The sequence below is a fragment of the Cupressus sempervirens genome, chromosome 9, assembly GCF_028749045.1.
Source record: "Cupressus sempervirens isolate cs-2001-9-10 chromosome 9, ASM2874904v1, whole genome shotgun sequence".
Taxonomy (NCBI): Eukaryota; Viridiplantae; Streptophyta; class Pinopsida; order Cupressales; family Cupressaceae; genus Cupressus; species Cupressus sempervirens.
In genome coordinates, this window is record NC_143126.1 from 711,090,967 (window position 1) to 711,110,225 (window position 19,259).

General features: G+C 35.1%; 1 protein-coding gene across 1 annotated transcript; it reads left to right on the forward strand.

Annotated features, from left to right (window-relative positions):
- Positions 1-17,163: 17,163 nt before the first annotated feature.
- Positions 17,164-18,840, forward strand: LOC149540697 (uncharacterized). The gene is made up of 2 exons (XM_089799692.1): positions 17,164-17,220; positions 17,358-18,840. The coding sequence occupies exon 2, from the start codon at positions 17,371-17,373 to the stop codon at positions 18,370-18,372; it is 1,002 nt and encodes a 333-aa protein (XP_089655818.1). The 5' UTR covers positions 17,164-17,220; positions 17,358-17,370; the 3' UTR covers positions 18,373-18,840.
- The last annotated feature ends 419 nt before the right edge of the window (positions 18,841-19,259 follow it).

The following is a 19,259-nucleotide window of genomic DNA, read 5'->3' on the forward strand; positions in this document are numbered from 1 at the left end:
GAGAAATATTAAACTATATGCTTTCCTCATTCCACAAATGTGTTGTCAGATTCTCCAAGATCTATATTTATTACTTTTGTACTTATGCATATTGATCTTTGGAAGCCTATGGTTAAATTGTGTATTATGCACATACTTGTTGATTTGGGACCAATAATTGATTAAGCATAATCATACAAGATTATATGCATTAATGGCCGAATAAAATATGTTGCAAATGGATGGTTATTTGTTTCCAAAAGAATCAAAGTATTAATATATATTTGTCAATATTGGTTCTTCGTACTATCATTATATTCCTTGATTCCTTGGATTGTCCTAATAACTCCATGATTTTGTAATATGAAATTATGCTAGGGGGGTAACCATTGAGTTTTGAAATCTTTGGTTATCCTATTCCTTTGGTTTCATCTTCTCATGCCCTTGTAGTACGAAGTTAAGTTGGGGGGAATCCTTTAACTTTTATAATTCTTGATCGATTCTAAATTGATGCTTTTGATATACCTTATTATATGATTCTTGGACCACATTAAGGTATGTATTCCTATTTTGATTGACATTGGTATAATTCATTATAATCATATTCTTTTTTTTTTATCAAGTTTTTATTCATATTAATAACTCTACCTATCATTAGTAAAAATGTATTATTCACTTAATGGTAGGGTTATAAATTGGATAAAATTGCTTTACTATACTTGATATGTTTGGTTTTGAGAATAGGGTTACAGGCCTCTTGTTGTGGTGAGATGATCTTAGCATCAATATCAGTTGATGTCACTTCTCTACATAAGCATTGCACAACACACTATGTTGGCTTTATTAACATTGTGTGGGCTTGCTAGCTATTTGGCGCATCTCAGTTTCACTTTTGCTTCACTATTCAAGATCCTAGGAAGATCTTGGCATAAGGTGTTCACCATTGAGAGATGAGATTTCTTTGGTGCTTGGTAAAGTAGAGGACAATGTGCAACTTGGTCTATGAGATCCATGCTCAATGTGGTACTATTTTATTGCACTACACATTTGAAAACTCTTTGAAGACATGTACAATGATGTTGAACATATTGCCCAATGCCACACTCCTTCCTTGAGATATGTCTCCTCATCTCTCAAGTTTTATGGACACATTGGTAACTACTATCAATTTTCACTCCATGTTCATGTCTCTGGTAATGAAGCCGTGTTACTTGCAAAAAAAAAAAAATTCTACAATGGATATCTCTCAAGATTCAAAAGAATAGGGTTTCATATCTTCATGTGATGTCATCCTATTTTATCATAGAGAAATGTGAGTATCACCATCACTGTGAGTTATTCTCTTACCTTAGTGTACTAGTGTGTTCTAATTTCTCCAATAAGATTTCAAATTTAGTGTTGTGAGATACATGGATCAAGGTTGATCTATGACGCACTTTAGTATTCCCAAGTTTGTGGAGATTATTCGTAGTCATCATTCCAAGTTCATTATGCAATCAAGTTTCAACAGTTCCTTCTACAAGGTCATGGGAAAAATTCAAGTTTTGGATGGTGTCATTTTTCATCATCCATATAAGAATTTCTTGTTCTTTGGTAATTCTATGCAGTTCTTGAAAAAGAAAAAAAATAAAAAAATGAGAAAAAAAAAGGAAAAATGAAAAAAAAAGAAAGACAAAAGGCAATCAAAGATCCAACAATGAAAACCTTCGAGAATTGTTGGCCAATTAATATCTGAAAACTAGTTGCTAGCAGATATTAATTGCAAAATAAATTCTTAGTGGTGAAAATTGTTTTTACAATACAATTAAGAGATGAGAGACTAAAAACTGGCTTGCCAGCAGTCACTTGTCATTATCAAAATTTGAAAAAAAAAATGAAAAATACAAGAAAAAAGAAAAGGAAAAAATACACATAGAAAAAATGCAATAATTGGTGTTCTTGGTTTTTCTGCTAATCATTATTTTTAGGAACACTAAATGGATTTTATGGTTCTTTAGCTCTTGGCAACTCTTGTCACTCACTCTTGTAGGTCTACTCCTATTGAGAATGGTCATCAAAACTTTGATCACCCGTAGTATGTGTTGCATGTTTAGTTGTAGTGTTTTAGTGGAATGTGCTATGCATTGTTTGTTCTACACTACTTTAGTTTGATGATGGTAGCTCCTCAAGTTGAAGTCTCTGTTACAATTTTTGGTTCCTTCAAGTGGTATACTCTCTAGTGATTTTAGTTTGATGGAGGTCTTTTATGGTGTTGTAGTTTTGGATGCCTCTCTTCATTCCTTGTTGCTAATTCATCCATTTTTGAGGTGCCAGTTGCTCAGTTTCTCTTTGTTCCAATCTTGGTCTCTCTGCACATGCATGTTGGTAAAATAATCAATTTTTTTTTTCATTATTTTATCTCTTAACTTTATTATATTATTTATTATGTTGACGACTATTAAACACCCCTACCTAGCCTCTCTATGTTTCTCGTGGATAGTCAATCCTTTTAGTCAGGGGAGATTTTCCATCCTACTATATATCTTTTATCCATCATCCTTAATCATCCCATCATACTATTCATTATTTCTATTAGTAAACAATTTTTCCCAAGATTTTTATAAATTCTAAAGGAAAGATACCTACTTACTAACAAACTAAATTCCTAATTACAAATAAGGAATTCTCTGCTTGAGATTGGCTTTATGTTATACAAGGTGCAGCTACCTTTTATGAAAAGATAATTGTTAAATCATCTATTGAGGGAAAATCTTCCCATGAGTATTTTACTAAAAAATACTGAAAAGCTTTATCTCATGAATACAAGGTAAATGCAAATACAGAAAAACCATTTGATTTTAACAATCAATATCAACCTCATGATCAAACGTTAAAATAAAGGATAACTAATAAAGTAATATAGATTCCACCTCCCATGACCTTCAAGATTTAAAACAGATAATTTTAGTATACATAGCAAATGTAACTTCACTCCCACATAATCATACACCCTCAAGAATGTAAATCATCATAAAGAAAACAATAGTATCTACTTTAGGAAGCTTCAACAAGTAAAACTATAGAATTTCACTTTAATTGTTGCTAATCCAGAAAGTATTCTATTCAAATTTCAAAGTGTAGAATATCAAAACAAAAGTATTTATGTTTTTAGCCCACAGAGAGATTAACCCTATTAGACATTATCTATTACATATTTATATGGCATAGGGTTGGATAGTTATCCAAAATTACCCTACCAGGAGTAAATCATCTCTTAGTTAACACAACCATGTTAACTAAATTGCATAAAAGAAATAAAATACGAGAAAATAAAAATGCAGCCACCTAATGAACATGTGCCATGTCAGGAAGACTTGTCAACAACAGTTGTAACTCTTTTGGCCTTCCATGTTTTGTATGTAGTGGTAAATGTTGAGATAACTGGCTGATGAGGTAAGCCGATGTATGCAATCCTCTGCTTCCAGACTTCCTTTTCCCTCTTCAATTCTGTTACATTTTCTTCATGCATCTCCAAATGTTTCAATTTTATTATCAACATAGCTTCAGTATGGGTGACATTTGAAAAATCTTGTCTACATGGCACTTTCTTCTCCTGAATTTCTTCGAATTTCTTTTGGACTGCATTTATCAATTCTTCCACAGGGGCTATGGAGTCACTTTCCTTACCCATGCAATGTTTTCTGAACCATTTTAGACCACCTTGGATTATTTCATCCACAAGCTTAATACCATCACAAATTTCTTTGATTTCACTTACTACCTGGACCAGTGCCTCATTCCTCCATTCGTTACAATCTTTAATCACATACAAAGTTTTATCATTTAGACCAGCCACAAGGCATTCAACTTGGAATCTTTGTAATCCAAATCCTTGTATTTCCTATCTAAGGCACCACTTTTACCCAATTGCTTCTTTCTTTCTCAAAGACTTCATTATTGGTCTCCACCTTCTTGATGATGATAGCAGTTTCTTTGGAAGCCTTGTCCAAAAGGCTTAGCTGCTTCACAGTTTCAGTCAGGACAAATTGCAACCATTCTTTAGACATTTTTACAACAACTTTACATTTTTGCAAATTGTTTAGAAACTACTAGTTGGATGAAGAAGATACATCTACAATTGTTGACATCTCATTCAAAGGTTTGGGTTCTGGGTCTAGGATAGCATTGATATATTGCGCCATACTCCTCATTGCTTCTTTCATATCTCATTTATCCTGAGCATCCTTCCAGACCCTATCTGCAATATTTTTGTTTGAGGCTTCAAAAATTTTCATATCCACTATAGACTCCCCTTTCTAAGATCAATCCTTGATACCTGATAATCTTGAGGAGTGAGGTCCTCATGTGAACTGCCTTCTAGTGGTTTGGCTATCTCGGTCGACCAATGTCCTAAACTTATATCAAACTTTATCCTGGATTTCATTCTAGCTTTCTTGGTTTTGGAAGACTCTCCTAGGTACTTGCTAACTAGGTCATTGATAGGCATTGACAGGGGTGCCAAGCTTCTTTTCTTCTTGATGGAGGTTTCCAGTCACTTAGGCATGGCAGGGTCTTTGCCTATCATGGGAAAAATTTTAGTTAAGGCGAGGACACCTACTTGAGTACCAATGCTTTCAGGTAACCTTTTAGGATATGGTGTATTATCGGTCATGGGATAACTAGGAGATTGCTCTGGATTTGACTTTGTTTCAATGGAATATAGGTCAACTATCACTATGTCCTTTCCTTTTCTCGGTGTTGCTTTCTTAGTACTTGAGCAAGTTACTCTTATGACCTTTGGCACCTCTTTATGAACTTGAAGTTGAAGTGGATGTGAAGTTACTTTAGCTTCAACTTCAAGAGAACCTGAAATAAGATCATCAATACTTGGGTTCATTATGGCCTTTGGCTTTGAGTGTACCTTTTTATGTTTGGCTCTTGAGTATTTCTCTGGGGCCCTAAGGGTAGTTGTTTGAACACTCTTTGACTTCAACCATTTTTCAGTTCTTTTCAACACTTCTAAGGTGCAGGAAAGTAGATCATCCTCCTCCCTTCTAGTCCAATCAATTTCAGAGATTGGTTTGTATTCAATTTGATCAACATAAAATGAGTCAATCACTTCTTCAACTTCATCTTCTATTATCTCATGGGTGATGAGGTTAACCTTAAACATGTTAATCTGGCTAACTGTCAACCTAGACCATAATCTTTTTTTGATTTCAGATTCATCAAGACAATTGACCCGATAATCTTCCAAATGTGGAACATGGACTAGTGAAGATGCATGCTTGAAATCATCCCTACCAAAACCTGTATAATCAAAATCCTCTCTAGGAGAGTAGGGTTTGAGGCACAAGTGAGACAATGCAGTTTTTGTTAACACAACTTGCTTGAAGTTTGAGCATCTATAATGACCAATTTCAATGGGAAATATGGAAGAAGATGACTTTTTTAGAGCTTTTAGGAGACTCTATCATAGAAACAAATCACCTTCATATCTTAGATAAGACAATGTTGTCTAAACAATAGCATGGCAACCTAAGAGGTTCACAAGAAAAACCTCCAACTCTGAGATACATAAATTTAGGAAATTGAATATAGAAACAACCATAAATCTTGATGGATTGCATTGATTCTTCTGATAACTTGTGATTTTCGTGTCCTTGGAGCTCAAATACTAATCTCTTGAGGAATACATCATTAACCCTCTTGATTTCTTTACAAAATTTAGTTGTCTAGAGATCATTGTAGTAATGATAGATGGTGATTTCATTGGTCTAGGACATGTGTGGAAGCCCCTCCTATTCCTTAGATGCTACTAAAATGTAGAATAAGGAGGACAGAAAGAATGAACTGAAACTACCCACAACTATGAGATCCTTATCTAAAATTTTAGCTATTAAATCAACCCAATCAATGAAATTTTCACCCTCGACAATCTTTTGAATAAAGAGGTACATCCAGCTCTCCTAGTGGAAGGCGTGATCATTATCCTTGACTATATTTAAAAGAAACACAAAATCTGCAATCTACCTAATGAAATGTTCAATAGTCAAGGGTTTGGGCAATCTAGAGCATCCTTCAGCTGGTTTCAAAAGCCAAGTCTGTGCCACAATAGAATCATAACCCTTATTTTTGTCACTATACAGGCATTCTGCTTTCTTAAATCTCTAAGGCTTGTAAGGTTCTATGTGAGGAATTCTTAGAGTCGAACTGACACTAACTCTATTTATCCTAATCAATACCTCCCCGAAAGCCTTCTTTATGCACTTGGTGCTAGGGTCATAATGATTTGCACATTCAATAACCAATTCTGGACACTTTATGGCTGATGGGAAGGTGGTGGCTTCGAGTAACCTACTACTGGCTAATTTTTGATGAATGGGCCCAGACTGGACATTTTTCACCCACTCTACTATATCAGCTAGATTTTTCTTTACCAAGAAAGTATCCTGAATTTCGGGGAGGGAACTTAAGAGGCATGGCTTTTTTAGCTTAGGCATCTTAGGGAAAAAAGTGTCATGGTTTAATTTGAAAGATGAAAGATTTACAAAGATAAACAAAAATAGCTAAACAAAAACTAGGCACAAAAATTATAGAGTAGAGGATAATGCACTTACAGTTCTTGATAGAGTAGAGGATAATGCACTTATAGTTCTTGATAGAGCCCAACCTCCCACTTCTCTTGCTTACCAGTTGACATTGAGAGCTCAAAATGATTAAATGAATAATTATGCAAGCTAGATGGGTAATTGTAGGAAATAATTTCTTTAAAATATCAGGACAACTATGAGCGGGCAAAATTATTTATAACAAGTGTGTCGCCTGTACCTGACAAGACTTGCAAGGTTGTTTGTAGTTAATGCCCATCAAATCAGCACACAGCTCTACATCTCTTGATATCACAAAATCTAAATGTCACCTTTTACCATAAAAGTAATTGTACTTCGACATAATTTTTCATAGCTATCATATTTATTGCTTTTTATGTTATTAAGATTGTGACTAGGTGGGACCCATTTCTTGCCTCACAAATGAGTTCATGATTTCTTAATATATAACTTGTTAGAAAATAAAAAACATTAGCAAACCATGAAGTCAAGGTTGAAGTTGAAGTTTTGAATAAACTCTAACTTCAACTTCAACTTTGAGCATATGGACTTGAGTTGATAGGTAAAGACCTTGCTAAGGTGACGAGAAGTGGTGGACATGAACTTGAACTTGAAGTGGGTTAAAATTTCAAGCTTGACTTTAAGTTACAAAAGGACTCTTGGCTAACAATATTGCACATTGGAAAAATGTGTAGGGTAATAATTGGCTCTGATTGGGGAATGAGACTGAAGAGGATCATATAAAAACTTAGGATTCTCTGTTTTCGTAGACCAACTTCGAACAAACCTTAACTAAAAAGACAAAAAATAGGAAAGACAAAGCAACACAACCAGATAGAAAATAAAACAAGGGAAAACAAGCATTTACAATGAGGACAACAAGCAGACCTAAAACTTGAAAAGCTTAAGATCCTGTCCATTATATGACAGGGGTAAATCATCACCATCAAGATATTTAAGTTTGAATGCATTAAAGCCCAATTATGTTGAAATGAAAAATGGCCCTTTCCATAGGCTTTCAAACTTGGTATGTACTCTCTTAGGCTCTCTCCTTTTATCCCATAATAATACTTGATATCCTTCCATGAGCCTCCAAGGCCTTTCTCTTCAGTCAAAAATCTTCTTTACCCTTGCCTGATGACTAGTGATGTGATCCACCATTTCTCTCCTCTCTTCTTCGATCTTCTGAAGGTACAATATCTGCTTTTCAATAGAAGCAGAGAACACCTCATCTTTGATTATCTTTTGCAGGTTTAGAGTAGCTAGTTCTAGTGGTAAAGACAATTGTGCTTCAACTTCGTATGCTAACTCAAAAGGATTCATACCAATAGCTCTTTTAGGAGAGTTCCTATCCACCCAAACTGCTTCATACAATTGTTTATGCCAATCTCTCCCTTTTTCATCCACCAATTTTTTCATGATATTAATCATTTTTTTATTAGTTGACTCATCTTTCCAATTGCCTTGAGGGAATTAGTTAGAGGCATGTGATATCTGAACACCATGATCATAAAAAATATATGAATTTCTCGAGACGAGATATTTTGGGCATTATCAGTTACTATCTTGTTTGGCACCCCAAAACGAGTCAACATATTCTTTGTTAAGAATTTGCAAAGCACTTTAGATGTTGTGGATTTCACATGAATCGCTTCAACCCATTTGGCGAAGTAGTCCATGGTAGTAAGAATATGGGTAGGACCAGTGCTGGAGTTAGGACTAATTGGGCCAATAAAGTCTAATGCCCACTGTTGAAAAGGTTCTTCTATAATGACTAGCTTCAAAGGTAGGGCAACTAGTTAAGGTCTACCTGTAAATAATTTACATTTTTCACAATTACCTACGCATTTATAAGCAAACTTAAACATACCTGGCTAATAATACCCACTCCTTGGAATTTTAAAGGTAGTCACCGTGGATAAAAATTGCCCTCTGCAAGCTTCATTGTGAAAGATTTTGAGTAGCTGCTCTTGCTGATTGGTATTGACACATCTCAAGAACATACCATCTAGTCCTCTTTTATACAAGACATCATCTACAATCACAAATTTAGATGCTCTGAGCTAGAGGCTCCTTTGGTCCTTTCCTTTTAGATGGCTAGGACATTCTCCATAGGTTAGAAAATATGTTATATCTGAAAACCATTCATCCTTCAAATCGACTAACAAGCAATTAGGGTAAGCTTCTTCTTCCTTATTTTCTGACATAAGTTTGCAAAGACCTTGACCATGAACTAACTTAGATGGTTTGATATCTAGGTTGAATTCTTGCACTTTTGATACGTAGGTAACTCTATTGTTTATTGCTACATCTTGTTGTGTAAGAATGCTCTCAACTACTAGAGATGGTACATAGACTACAAAATGTGAGTGAAGGATGTAGTATTAGAATTGCTTCACAACCTTCACAATAGTGAATGCTTGCTTCTCAGCTAGAGAGTAGCATAATTCATGCTTCTTTAGAGGAATGCTCATAAAAGAAATAGGCACATCTTCTCCCTTTTCATTGTTTTGAAGTAGGATACCTGACACAATATGATCTAATGCATAACAATACATTATAAATTCTTTCTTAAAATCAAGATGAAAAAGAGTGGGTACCTTTGTAATAGCTTCTTTTACTCCTTCAAATGCTTTAACTACTGGGTCATCCCACTTGAAATTTTGTTTCTCACTTAAAAGCTTTGTCATCAGTTTTATGGTTTCATCAAAGTCAGGTAGAAACTTTCTAAGGAAGTTGATATGGTTGAAGAAAGACCTGATACCATTATGATTAATTGGGAGACATAATTGTTGGATTGCTTTCACTCTCTCAAGGTCAATTTTGTTCCCTTCCTTTGAAACTATATGTCCTAACAATTTTCCTTTTGTCACAACAAAGATTGATTTCTTGGGATTTAATGAGATGCCATGTTCTCTACATTTTTCAAGTACTTTCTTCAAATCTTTCAGATGCTTTTTCTGCCTCCTAGAGAAAATAGTCATATCATCAAGGTAAACAATGATGCATTTATCTAGAAGATGTCAAAAAGTTAAACTCATTGCACATTGGAAATTTGCGCTAGCATTTATCATACCAAATGGCATTCTCTTATAGGAAAAGGTGCCCCAAGGAGTTGTGAACATTGTTTTATGTTGATCCTCTTCAACAACTCCTATCTAATTATAACCTGAGAACCCATCAAGAAATGACATCATCTCTAAGCCAGTTACTGTTTGGAGAATCCGATCCATTATGGGCAAGGAAAAGTTATCCTTTAGGCTTGCTTGATTAAAGTTCCTAAAGTCTATACAAATTCTTATCTCTCCATTCTTTTTCCTTATTGGCACTATATTTGCCAACCATGTGTAGTGATGTATGGGAAAAATTATACGAGCTTTGAGCATCTTATCAATTTCCTCTAATATTGCATCTAAAACTTTTAGGTTATAGATCCTTAACTTCTGTCTAAAAGGAGAAGTACTTGGCTTTAGGGTAATGTGGTACTTGAATTGTCCTCCCCTAAAAGTCTTCAAATCTTCATATGACCAGGCAAAAACATCAATATATTCTCTCAACAGTTTGATGAATCTTGTCTTCTCATTTGCCTCACAATAGGTCCCTATGTTCACCATCTTAGGGTCATGTTTATCTCCTAAGTTGACCTTCTCATACTCACCATTTTCAACCTCTTTAAAGAGTAAACTATGAGATAAGAAAGAATCCCGTCTGTCAAAAAGTTTCTCAAGTTCCACTAGACCCTTGGGTATCACATTCTCTTTCAATTGCATTATGCCTTTTATCTTTTCTTCTATTGAGTCAAGAAAAAACTTCCTACATCCTGATTAAGAGCCTTCAAAATAGTTAGTAGCAAAATTTTCCATACTTTGCAAGAAAGCATTAATATGTGCATCATCTTTGAATACTTGCCATGAGTTATTGTTGTTTGGGACACTTAGTTTATGAATGATCTCCACAAAATACTTATCAGTTACAAAATTAGGGCGAGGGATTGGCAAGGAAATCGATACTGCTAAGGAGTCTACTCTAGCATTTAGCTCTCTAGGAATCAATTCTATTGAAAAAGCTTCAAAATCTTCAATTTCATCCCATACCTGATTTTCTATATTGCTCCAATCTTTCATTTTTTATTGAAAACATATTCCTAACCTGCTTTACTATCAATTTCACATCACCTTTGGCCTTTAACAACTTAATGTTCTTCCTTTTTGCCTCTTCTAGTCCCAAGAGTAAAGCTTCATACTCTACTATATTATTTGTATTTTCAAAAGCTAACTTGAAAGAAGAGGGAAAAGTCTAACCTATGGGAGATACCAATACAACACCAGCCCTGGACTTGCTTGAGCAACAACTTCTATCAAATTCCAACATCCAAGGGGAATCCATATCTTCTGACCGCATACCTGTTTCTTTATTTTCATACATAATCAAGTAATTAGCAAACTCTGTTTCTTGATAAAGGATTTGAGACCCCAAGACATCAGATGGGAAAAGTGTACTTAGACTTGACTTCAGGGAGAAGGGTTACTTTCTCTTTCCCTATGGGTATGATAGCTTGGGACCAATCCATTTTAATTTCACCTCCCAAATCTCGATAGAAGGTTCAATTAAGGAGCATGCTATAGCTGGTAGGGATGTCAGCTACTAGAATAGTAAGTTTTATTCTCTTCTTTGGGAAGGTTGGTAAAGAAACTTGGGCATCTTTGATTTGGCCTATTAAGGGTACTTGCTCAAAATCCATTGAATAACACTTGCCAAAAGTCTTAGTGAGAGGTAGATCAAGGGCTTTTGCCACTGCAGCTGGCACTATATTATCAGACGTGCTAGAGTCAACAATACAATTGCTTAATTTAAAACCGTGGAGAAAAAGAGCTACATAAAAAGGATCAGGTTTGCTGTGATAAGGTAACTCAGGGCTGACTTTATCAGGTTGGATCAAGTCCTTATGGTGATTTGGCTTTAGAGTTTTGGATTCTTCATTGACAAGGATTTTGCTCGTCTGCTTAGTGGATACTTCTTCACTAACAGAGACTTTATTTGTCTATTTAGTAGACATATTTGGTGAAGATTGGTGGACATATTCAATCGATTTATTGAGTTCACCAGGGTTCATTCTCAAGTATTCTATAGGAGATATTTGAATTCTAGATGCTTTACAAAACTCAACTATATCAAATGCAAAGTTAGGATCAGACCTTTTGAGAATTTGGGCAATAGGAGCTTGCATTTGCGATGACTTACTTTCACCTTCCCGTTTGGCTTTGGAATCCTTTTCTTGAGCAAAAAATATAGTGTTCTTGGATTGAGAATCAATTTTGGCAACTCTCTACTCTGGTCAGAACTGAACATGAAGCTTCTTCCAAAGTTAAAAGAATGTCATTGCCTCTATCAAAATCATATTCATATTCAAGGTAGTAACTTATGGAGTTACCAAGTCCTTCAGAAGACTCTTCCTCTACTGTTATATTTGTCATGGCTGCTTTCTCAGCTTCAAGCTACTCATGTCTCACATTCTCAAGACATGTGGCCCCTTCATGATCATTAGTGAGGTGAAAAGCACACATGTTGGTCTTGCTAGGAGGAGACTCAATTTTCAATCTTTTTTGACTTGGAGGTAGGGTAAATTGTATCCCTTGGGTAGAAGCATTATGATTGGGATATTTCCTTGGAATGTCTTGATAAGGAAATGAGGCTTTAGGGAGTTGCTTCTTTACTACCAAAAGGTCATTAGCCAACTTTTCAATGAGCACATCATTGGAAGATGATGATGTTGAAGGTTGAGAATTTGGTATTTGCACATCTTTCTTCCACTTGCCAGATATAATAAGATCATCTTCTAACTCTATAGCAAGAGTTTGAGATGCTGCAAGCGTGGGAGGGTTAGCTCTTTTCATGGGAAAAGCAATGTCTGGGGGCATTACATTCAAAAAGAAATCTTTCTAATTCTCATCATTAGGTGTGCTAGCTGTGGGTATTTGATGCAGGACTTTATTAAATCTAGCTACAAATTCACACGTGAGCACATGTATTTCTTTTTTCATCTAACTTAATTGTAGGAGCAAAGAATTTGCATCTTTAGCTCCTTTGAATCTAGCCTCAAAAACATTTTTTGTAGTATCCCAAGAGGTGATTGATGCATTAGGCAAATGGTGAAACCAGTCAACTGCTAAGTCCGTTAAGGTTTGAATGAACAACCTTATGGCAAAATCTTTTGTTGCTACATCCAAAACTCCACATGCTATTTTAAAAGCATTTGGATGTTCGTTTGATGATCTTTTCCCATCTCGACTAAATCTGGGGAGGATTTCTCTTGCTCCTTTAGGTAATCTACCTAGGTTTCCTACAAGCTGTAGATGTCCTATCACAACACCCCAAGGTTTATTGTGAGCCATTCCTAGTAATCTAAAACTGATAGGTAGGATGGTAACAACAAAAGGGATCAAGGTTCCACGGATAATTAGGGGTTGTATAGAAAGAAAAGGACTACTACTCTTAGAAGGGGATGTCAGTCTGTTGATGGTTTCAGCTTTGTTCCTTTTCAAAGAAAGGTTAGGCTTGAAGTCAATTTTGGCTAGAGTTTCTTAATCTTCATCCATAAGACCTAAAAATATGTCAGTCCATGTATACCTTTTTGTAGCCAGGGTGAAAGTTTTAATATGATCTTAATCAATTGTTTGCATGGGCAACCCTTTGTACCATGACTCTTTCATGCACTACTGGAATCCCTCTAATCCTCTTTGCTATTTCTTCTTCTCTTTCTAGTACCAATTGCTTTGGTTACTGATTCAGTTAACCCAGGCACAAGAGTTTAGGTTAGAGACAATATCTTCTTCTGTATCTTGAAATCCTAGGTTTGGTTGTAGAACATGCAATTGATTGTGGTTACGAACCATGTAATCTATTGGAAACCTCAAAGAAAAAAAATTCCATCTTTTAAGATATTCCCCAATAGAGTTGCCAAAAACTGTTAGTAAACAATTTTTCCCAGGATTTTGACAAATTCTAAAATAAAGATACATGCATACTAACAAATAGAATTCCTAATTACAGATAAGGAATTCTCTTCTTGAGATTGGTTTTATGTTATACAAGGTGCAACTGCCTTTTATGAAAAGATAATCGTTAAATCCTCTATTGAGGGAAAATCTTCCCAATGAGTATTTTACTCAAAAATACTGAAAAGCTTTAAGTTATCTCATGAATACAAGGCAAATGCGAATACTAAAAAACCATTTGATTTTAACAATTAGTATCAACCACATGATCGAATGTTAAAATAAAAAATAACTAATGAAGTAATACAGATTCCACCTCCCACGACCTTCAAGATTTAAAATAGATAATTCGAGGATACATAGAAAATGTAACTTCACTCCCACATAATCATACACCCTCAAGAATGAAAATCATCATAAAGTAGACAATGGTATCTACTTCAAGAAGCTTCAGCAAGTAAAACTATAGAATTTCACTTTAATTGTTGCTAATCTAGAAAGTATGCTATTCAAATTTCAAAGTGCAAAATATAAAAACAAAATTATTTTTGTTTTTAGTCAACACAGAGATTAACCCTATTAGACATTATCTATTACATATTTATATGGCATAGGGCTGCATAGTTATCCAAAATTACCCTGCCATGAGTAAATCATCTCTTAGTTAACACAACCATGTTAACTGAATTGCATAAAAGAAATAAAAATAGGAGAAAATAAAAATGTAGCCGCCTAATGAACATGTGCCATGTTAGGAAGACCCATCACCACTAGTTGTGACTCTTGCGGCCTTCCATGTTTTGTATGTAGTGTTGAGATAACTGACTGATGAGGTAAGCCAATGTACGCAATCCTCTGCTTCCAGACTTCCTTTTCCCTCTTCAATTCTATTACCTTTTCTTCATGCATCTCCAAATGTTTCAAGTTTATTATGTTTGGCTCTTGAGTATTGCTCTACGTCTGTAGGGATAGTTGTTTCAATACTCTTTGACTTCAACCATTTTTTAGTTCTTCTAAACACTTTTGAGGTATGAGAAAGTAGATCATCCTCCTCCCTTCTAGTCCAATCAATTTCAGAGATAGGCATGCATTTAATTTGATCAACATAAAATGGGTCAATCACTTCTTCAACTTCATCTTCTTTTATCTCATGGGTGCTGAGGTTAACCTTAAACATGTTAATCTAGCTAACTATCAACCTGTGATTTTTGTGTCCTTTTAGCTCAAACTAAACTCCCGAGGAATACATCATTAATCCTCCTGAATTATTTACAAAATCTAGTTGCTTGGAGATCTTTGTAGTACTGATAGATGGTCATTTCATCAGTCCAGGATGTAATCACTCAAAATTGGTTAGAATCCTAAATGCAAAATTTGTCATCATGATGAGAATTAAAATGAATAAAATCAATTAATTCAAATCAACTATTACAACCCATTTGACAAATACACATGAATATTAATTTCAAATAAATTGAAATTTGATATTTATCTCCAAAAATGAATTTTATATTCAAAATGGGACCTTAATTCCATTATGAATATTTTATTCATAGTGGGTTTACGAAAATTAATATTTTATTCATAATGGGTCAAGGAAATTAATATTTTATTCATAATGGATGGAAATTAATATTTTATTATAATGGATAGAAATTAATATTTTATTCATAATACGGAACATTCTGCACCAAGGCCTCATGTTCAGGTTTTATTATTTATACCTTCCCATATGTCCTTGCTCCCCATTTACAATCAACTAGTTTGTTGGATACTTCAAAGCCAAGCAAAAAGAAATGGTTAAAGAACCTAACCCTAAAACCCCAACAAGGCTCACCTGACATGCCCTCTAATACAATGGTTGAAGAAAATTTGAAGCATAAGAGAAGGAATGACCCCACTCTTAAACTGAAAGTCAAGACTCATAAAATAGCCAAATTTAACATCTAGGAAATGGATTTGGATTTGAAGATTTTGATGAAAATAGTACACCCTACAAGTTTCCTAGATTGGCTACCAAGCATGCTAAAAAGGAAAATTAAATAAAATCTAAAGTTTAACTTAAGTTAAAAGAGGGTGGAAAGAGTGATTCTAATGATAAAGATGGAAAAGAGGGGAAGCTGTTGATAAAGAGGTCTAATTTATCACCATGAGTAGTTCCTTTGATGTATCTGAGAGCTTAAAAATTGGACCTTACTAAGGAAGTGGTCATTGAGGTGAAAGGTAGGTTGCCTAGCATAAGCAAGGGTAAGGCTACACTCAGTGGGGAAGGTGGTACTACTATGGATGCCTAGGAAGAGATTAGAAAAATGACTAATATGAAGAATAAACTCTAGTATGTTTCTTGATCTACACAAAATAGCATGCACATCTCAACCACCACTTAGTGTTGTTGTAAAAGGACATGTTGGGGACAAACAACATAAAGGAAGGCAATTGTAAGGAACTCTATAAGTTCCTAACAGATAACTGGGCTATGAGATTGCTTACTAAATCATGCAAGTCCAAGGAGACTTAGGGGTTGGGTCCCTCCTTCCTTTCACATTATGATTAGCAGCTCCTAGGGCCTGGTCTTCAGTATTGTATTCTAACTATTGCTATTACTTTTTGTTTTACTAGTTTTTTGGTATGAGCTTGCACAACCACTTACTAAGACTTTTTTACATTTTAGTATTATACTAGGGATTCTCGCAGTGTTTTGAACTTTAGTAATGTTAGAAATAATATGGATATGGTTAATTTAGTCATAATGTTGTTACTATGTTATAATTGTTAATTTGTTGTTAATCACTCGTGAACTATTATGTAAGAAGGACAACACCCTTATTTTGTTACTTTTAATATAAAAATATCTCATAGTCCACTAAATGGAAATTTCACATTTCAACCATATCTCAATTTTAAATGCCACTTAATAAAAAATTGTCCATAGACTTAATTATTAAATCTCTTTCTCAAATCTAATAATAAATATATTCCCTAGTTTCTCAATACATGCTAATGATATTCCCTAGTTTCCCAATAAATAAAGAACTTATCATTTTTATAGTAAAAGAATATCTTAAACATATTAAAAAGAATATAACTAACCATTCAGCTCAAAAAAAAAAAGTTGTTGAGTGAACACCTAACTTTTGAATTTGATTTCATATATCAAGTTTACGTCCCTGGTTGATAAATTAAATGAGTCCAAATGAGTTGGGTTAGAAACATTCCGGATGTCCAATCCTAGATTAAGCAGTCCATTGTTATAGTATTATGATCCCTTTCTTTGGCCAAACACTTCACATTTCAACCATATCTCAATTTTAAATGCCACTTAATAAAAAAATTGTCCATAAAATAATTAAATCTCTTTCTCAAATTTAATAATAAATATATTCCTTAGTTTCTCAATACATGCTAATGATATTCCCTAGTTTCTCAATAAATAAAGAACTTTAACATATATTTTTATAATAAAAGAGCATCTTAAACATATTACAAAGAAGATAACTAACCACTTCAGCTCAAAAAAAAAAAGCCGTTGAATGCACACCAAACTTTTGAATTTGATTTCATATATCAAGAGGCAGTTGCCTCTTCAGGCGAAAGAAAAATCAAATTTAAAGGATTCTTTGAACGGTGGAAGTCATACATCAAGAGAGAATTGCCAGGTAACTCCATTGCTTCATTTCTTCTTGCGATGCATATTTACAATCCATATACCTTAGTTTCTGCAACTGGGTTCAATCTTTCTCTTCTTGGAAATTCGAACGAGTAATCTCAGTTTATTGATCAAATTTCTATGCAGAAAAAATTGCTCCATGGATTCTTTATCATTGTCATTGTTATATCGCAAGTACGATTACAGGCAGCTGGAACTTAATATAATTTCAGCCCAGGACCTGAAGAGGAAGTCCCTGTTTGGAGAAATGCAAACATATGGTGTTGCGTGGATCAATCCAGGAAACAAGCTGTCCACACGGATTGACCCAAGAGGAGGCTCAAACCCTACTTGGAATGACAAGGTCATATTCAGAGTTGAAGAGGCTTTTCTTCATAGTGAAACTTCTTCAGTGACAATTGAGATTTACTGCATTGGGTGTCTTAAAGATATTCTTGTGGGAACTGTGAGGGTCATGCTGTATAGCCTCCTCAAGGGCTATGAAGGATACAGAGACGGAGGCACATGGAGGAGCTTCTGTGCCCTGCAAGTTAGACTTCCTTCTGGTCGCCCACACGGTATTCTCAACCTTGGTGCCATGATTCTTGACGAGGATCAGCAGCTTAACGGCTTGAACTGCTTCCGCGGAGGAGGTTTGGGCTATATGGATCTCATGGGCAGGAAGCCCCATCCTAGGCCTAATTCCTTAGTGGGCAGATTGTTTTTCATCAAACCTAAGGCAAAGAACAGGACTGATGATGTTGAGCAAGGGATTGTCTGCCTTCCTTGCAAAAAGGCGAAAGGCCAAGATTTCAAACCTATGGCTCAGTACAGTACAGATGATGTTGAACAGGGGATTATCTGCCTTCCATGGCAAAAGGCAAAAGGCCACGATTTCAAACCTAACGCAAGGAACGGTACTGATGATGTTGAACAGGGGATTATCTGCCTTCCATGCAAAAAGGCAAAAGGTCAAGAATTCAAGGAGAATCTATTTCATGGTTTTAAATTGAAGAAGAGGAACAAGAAGGAGAAGAAGTGTACTGGATGCTGCCCGTGTGTTTTGGCTGCAAGAAATATGAATGGACCTGCGAAAATTCATTTCAGCCCGTCTGATGAAAACTTGCGTTGTAGCTGCAGAGAAGAACCACGATCAGACTGATTTAAGGTACCGCATGTGTTTTCATCATTAGGTTTGTCCAAGAATAGGTAGTCTCAATTCCTAGTTGATCATTAAAAGCCAAAAGCTTGGTGTGTATTTTAAAGAGCTCCATAGTGGATGTTGAGTCCAACAGTAATTACTGTATTTTATCTAGAGCTCCGTAGTGGGTTTGTTAGCAGATTCACTGCATTTTTGCCTGCCATTTAATGATCTTGGTCGAGGAAATGGTGTGATTCATTTTAAAGAAGTATGAGCGGCATGGAGGAAATATGTTGGCAACGTGTACTAGTATAGTGTAATAGTAGTAGTATGTGGCAGATTCGCAGTCATTTACTCTGTCCTATGATGTTGTTGCTAAGAGGTTATGGTGCGTATTTTTTTTCAGGGTGATTCACAGTGTATACTTGTAATAAATGTAAGCTGAGCTTTTTTGTTCAAAATGAAATGGTTTTGCCATGTGTTTCTGTCTCTTAGCATCTTTGGTTTTCTTAAACAAAATATGGAATCCATTAAAGGTTTCATGCAAAATTTATATACAACAATAATAACATTTTCATAATATTTGAACCCAGGCTGATAAAATATTGAAGTTACACATTTTCATTGATTTGGTAAGATATTCACTGCATTTTGTCTTCCATTTGACGTTCTTGGTAGAGTAGATTGTCTTTTCTTTCAAAGTAGTCTGAACAGAATGTATATGTAGTAGACTGGCACTTGGAGAAGCTTCTGTGATCTGCGAGTTAGGCTTCTTTCTGTGCCATGTTTCTTGATGGGGATTGAGCTGCTTCCATGGAGGAGCTTTGAGATCTCATGGGCAAGAAGCCTTTGCCTAGGCCTAATTCCTTTGTGAGCAAATTGTTTTTTGTTAAAGCCTAAGGCTAAAA

Excerpts from the sequence above, each read along its gene's own strand:
- LOC149540697 (XM_089799692.1), top strand. The coding sequence starts at position 17,371 with ATGGATTCTTTATCATTGTCATTGTTATATCGCAAGTACGATTACAGG.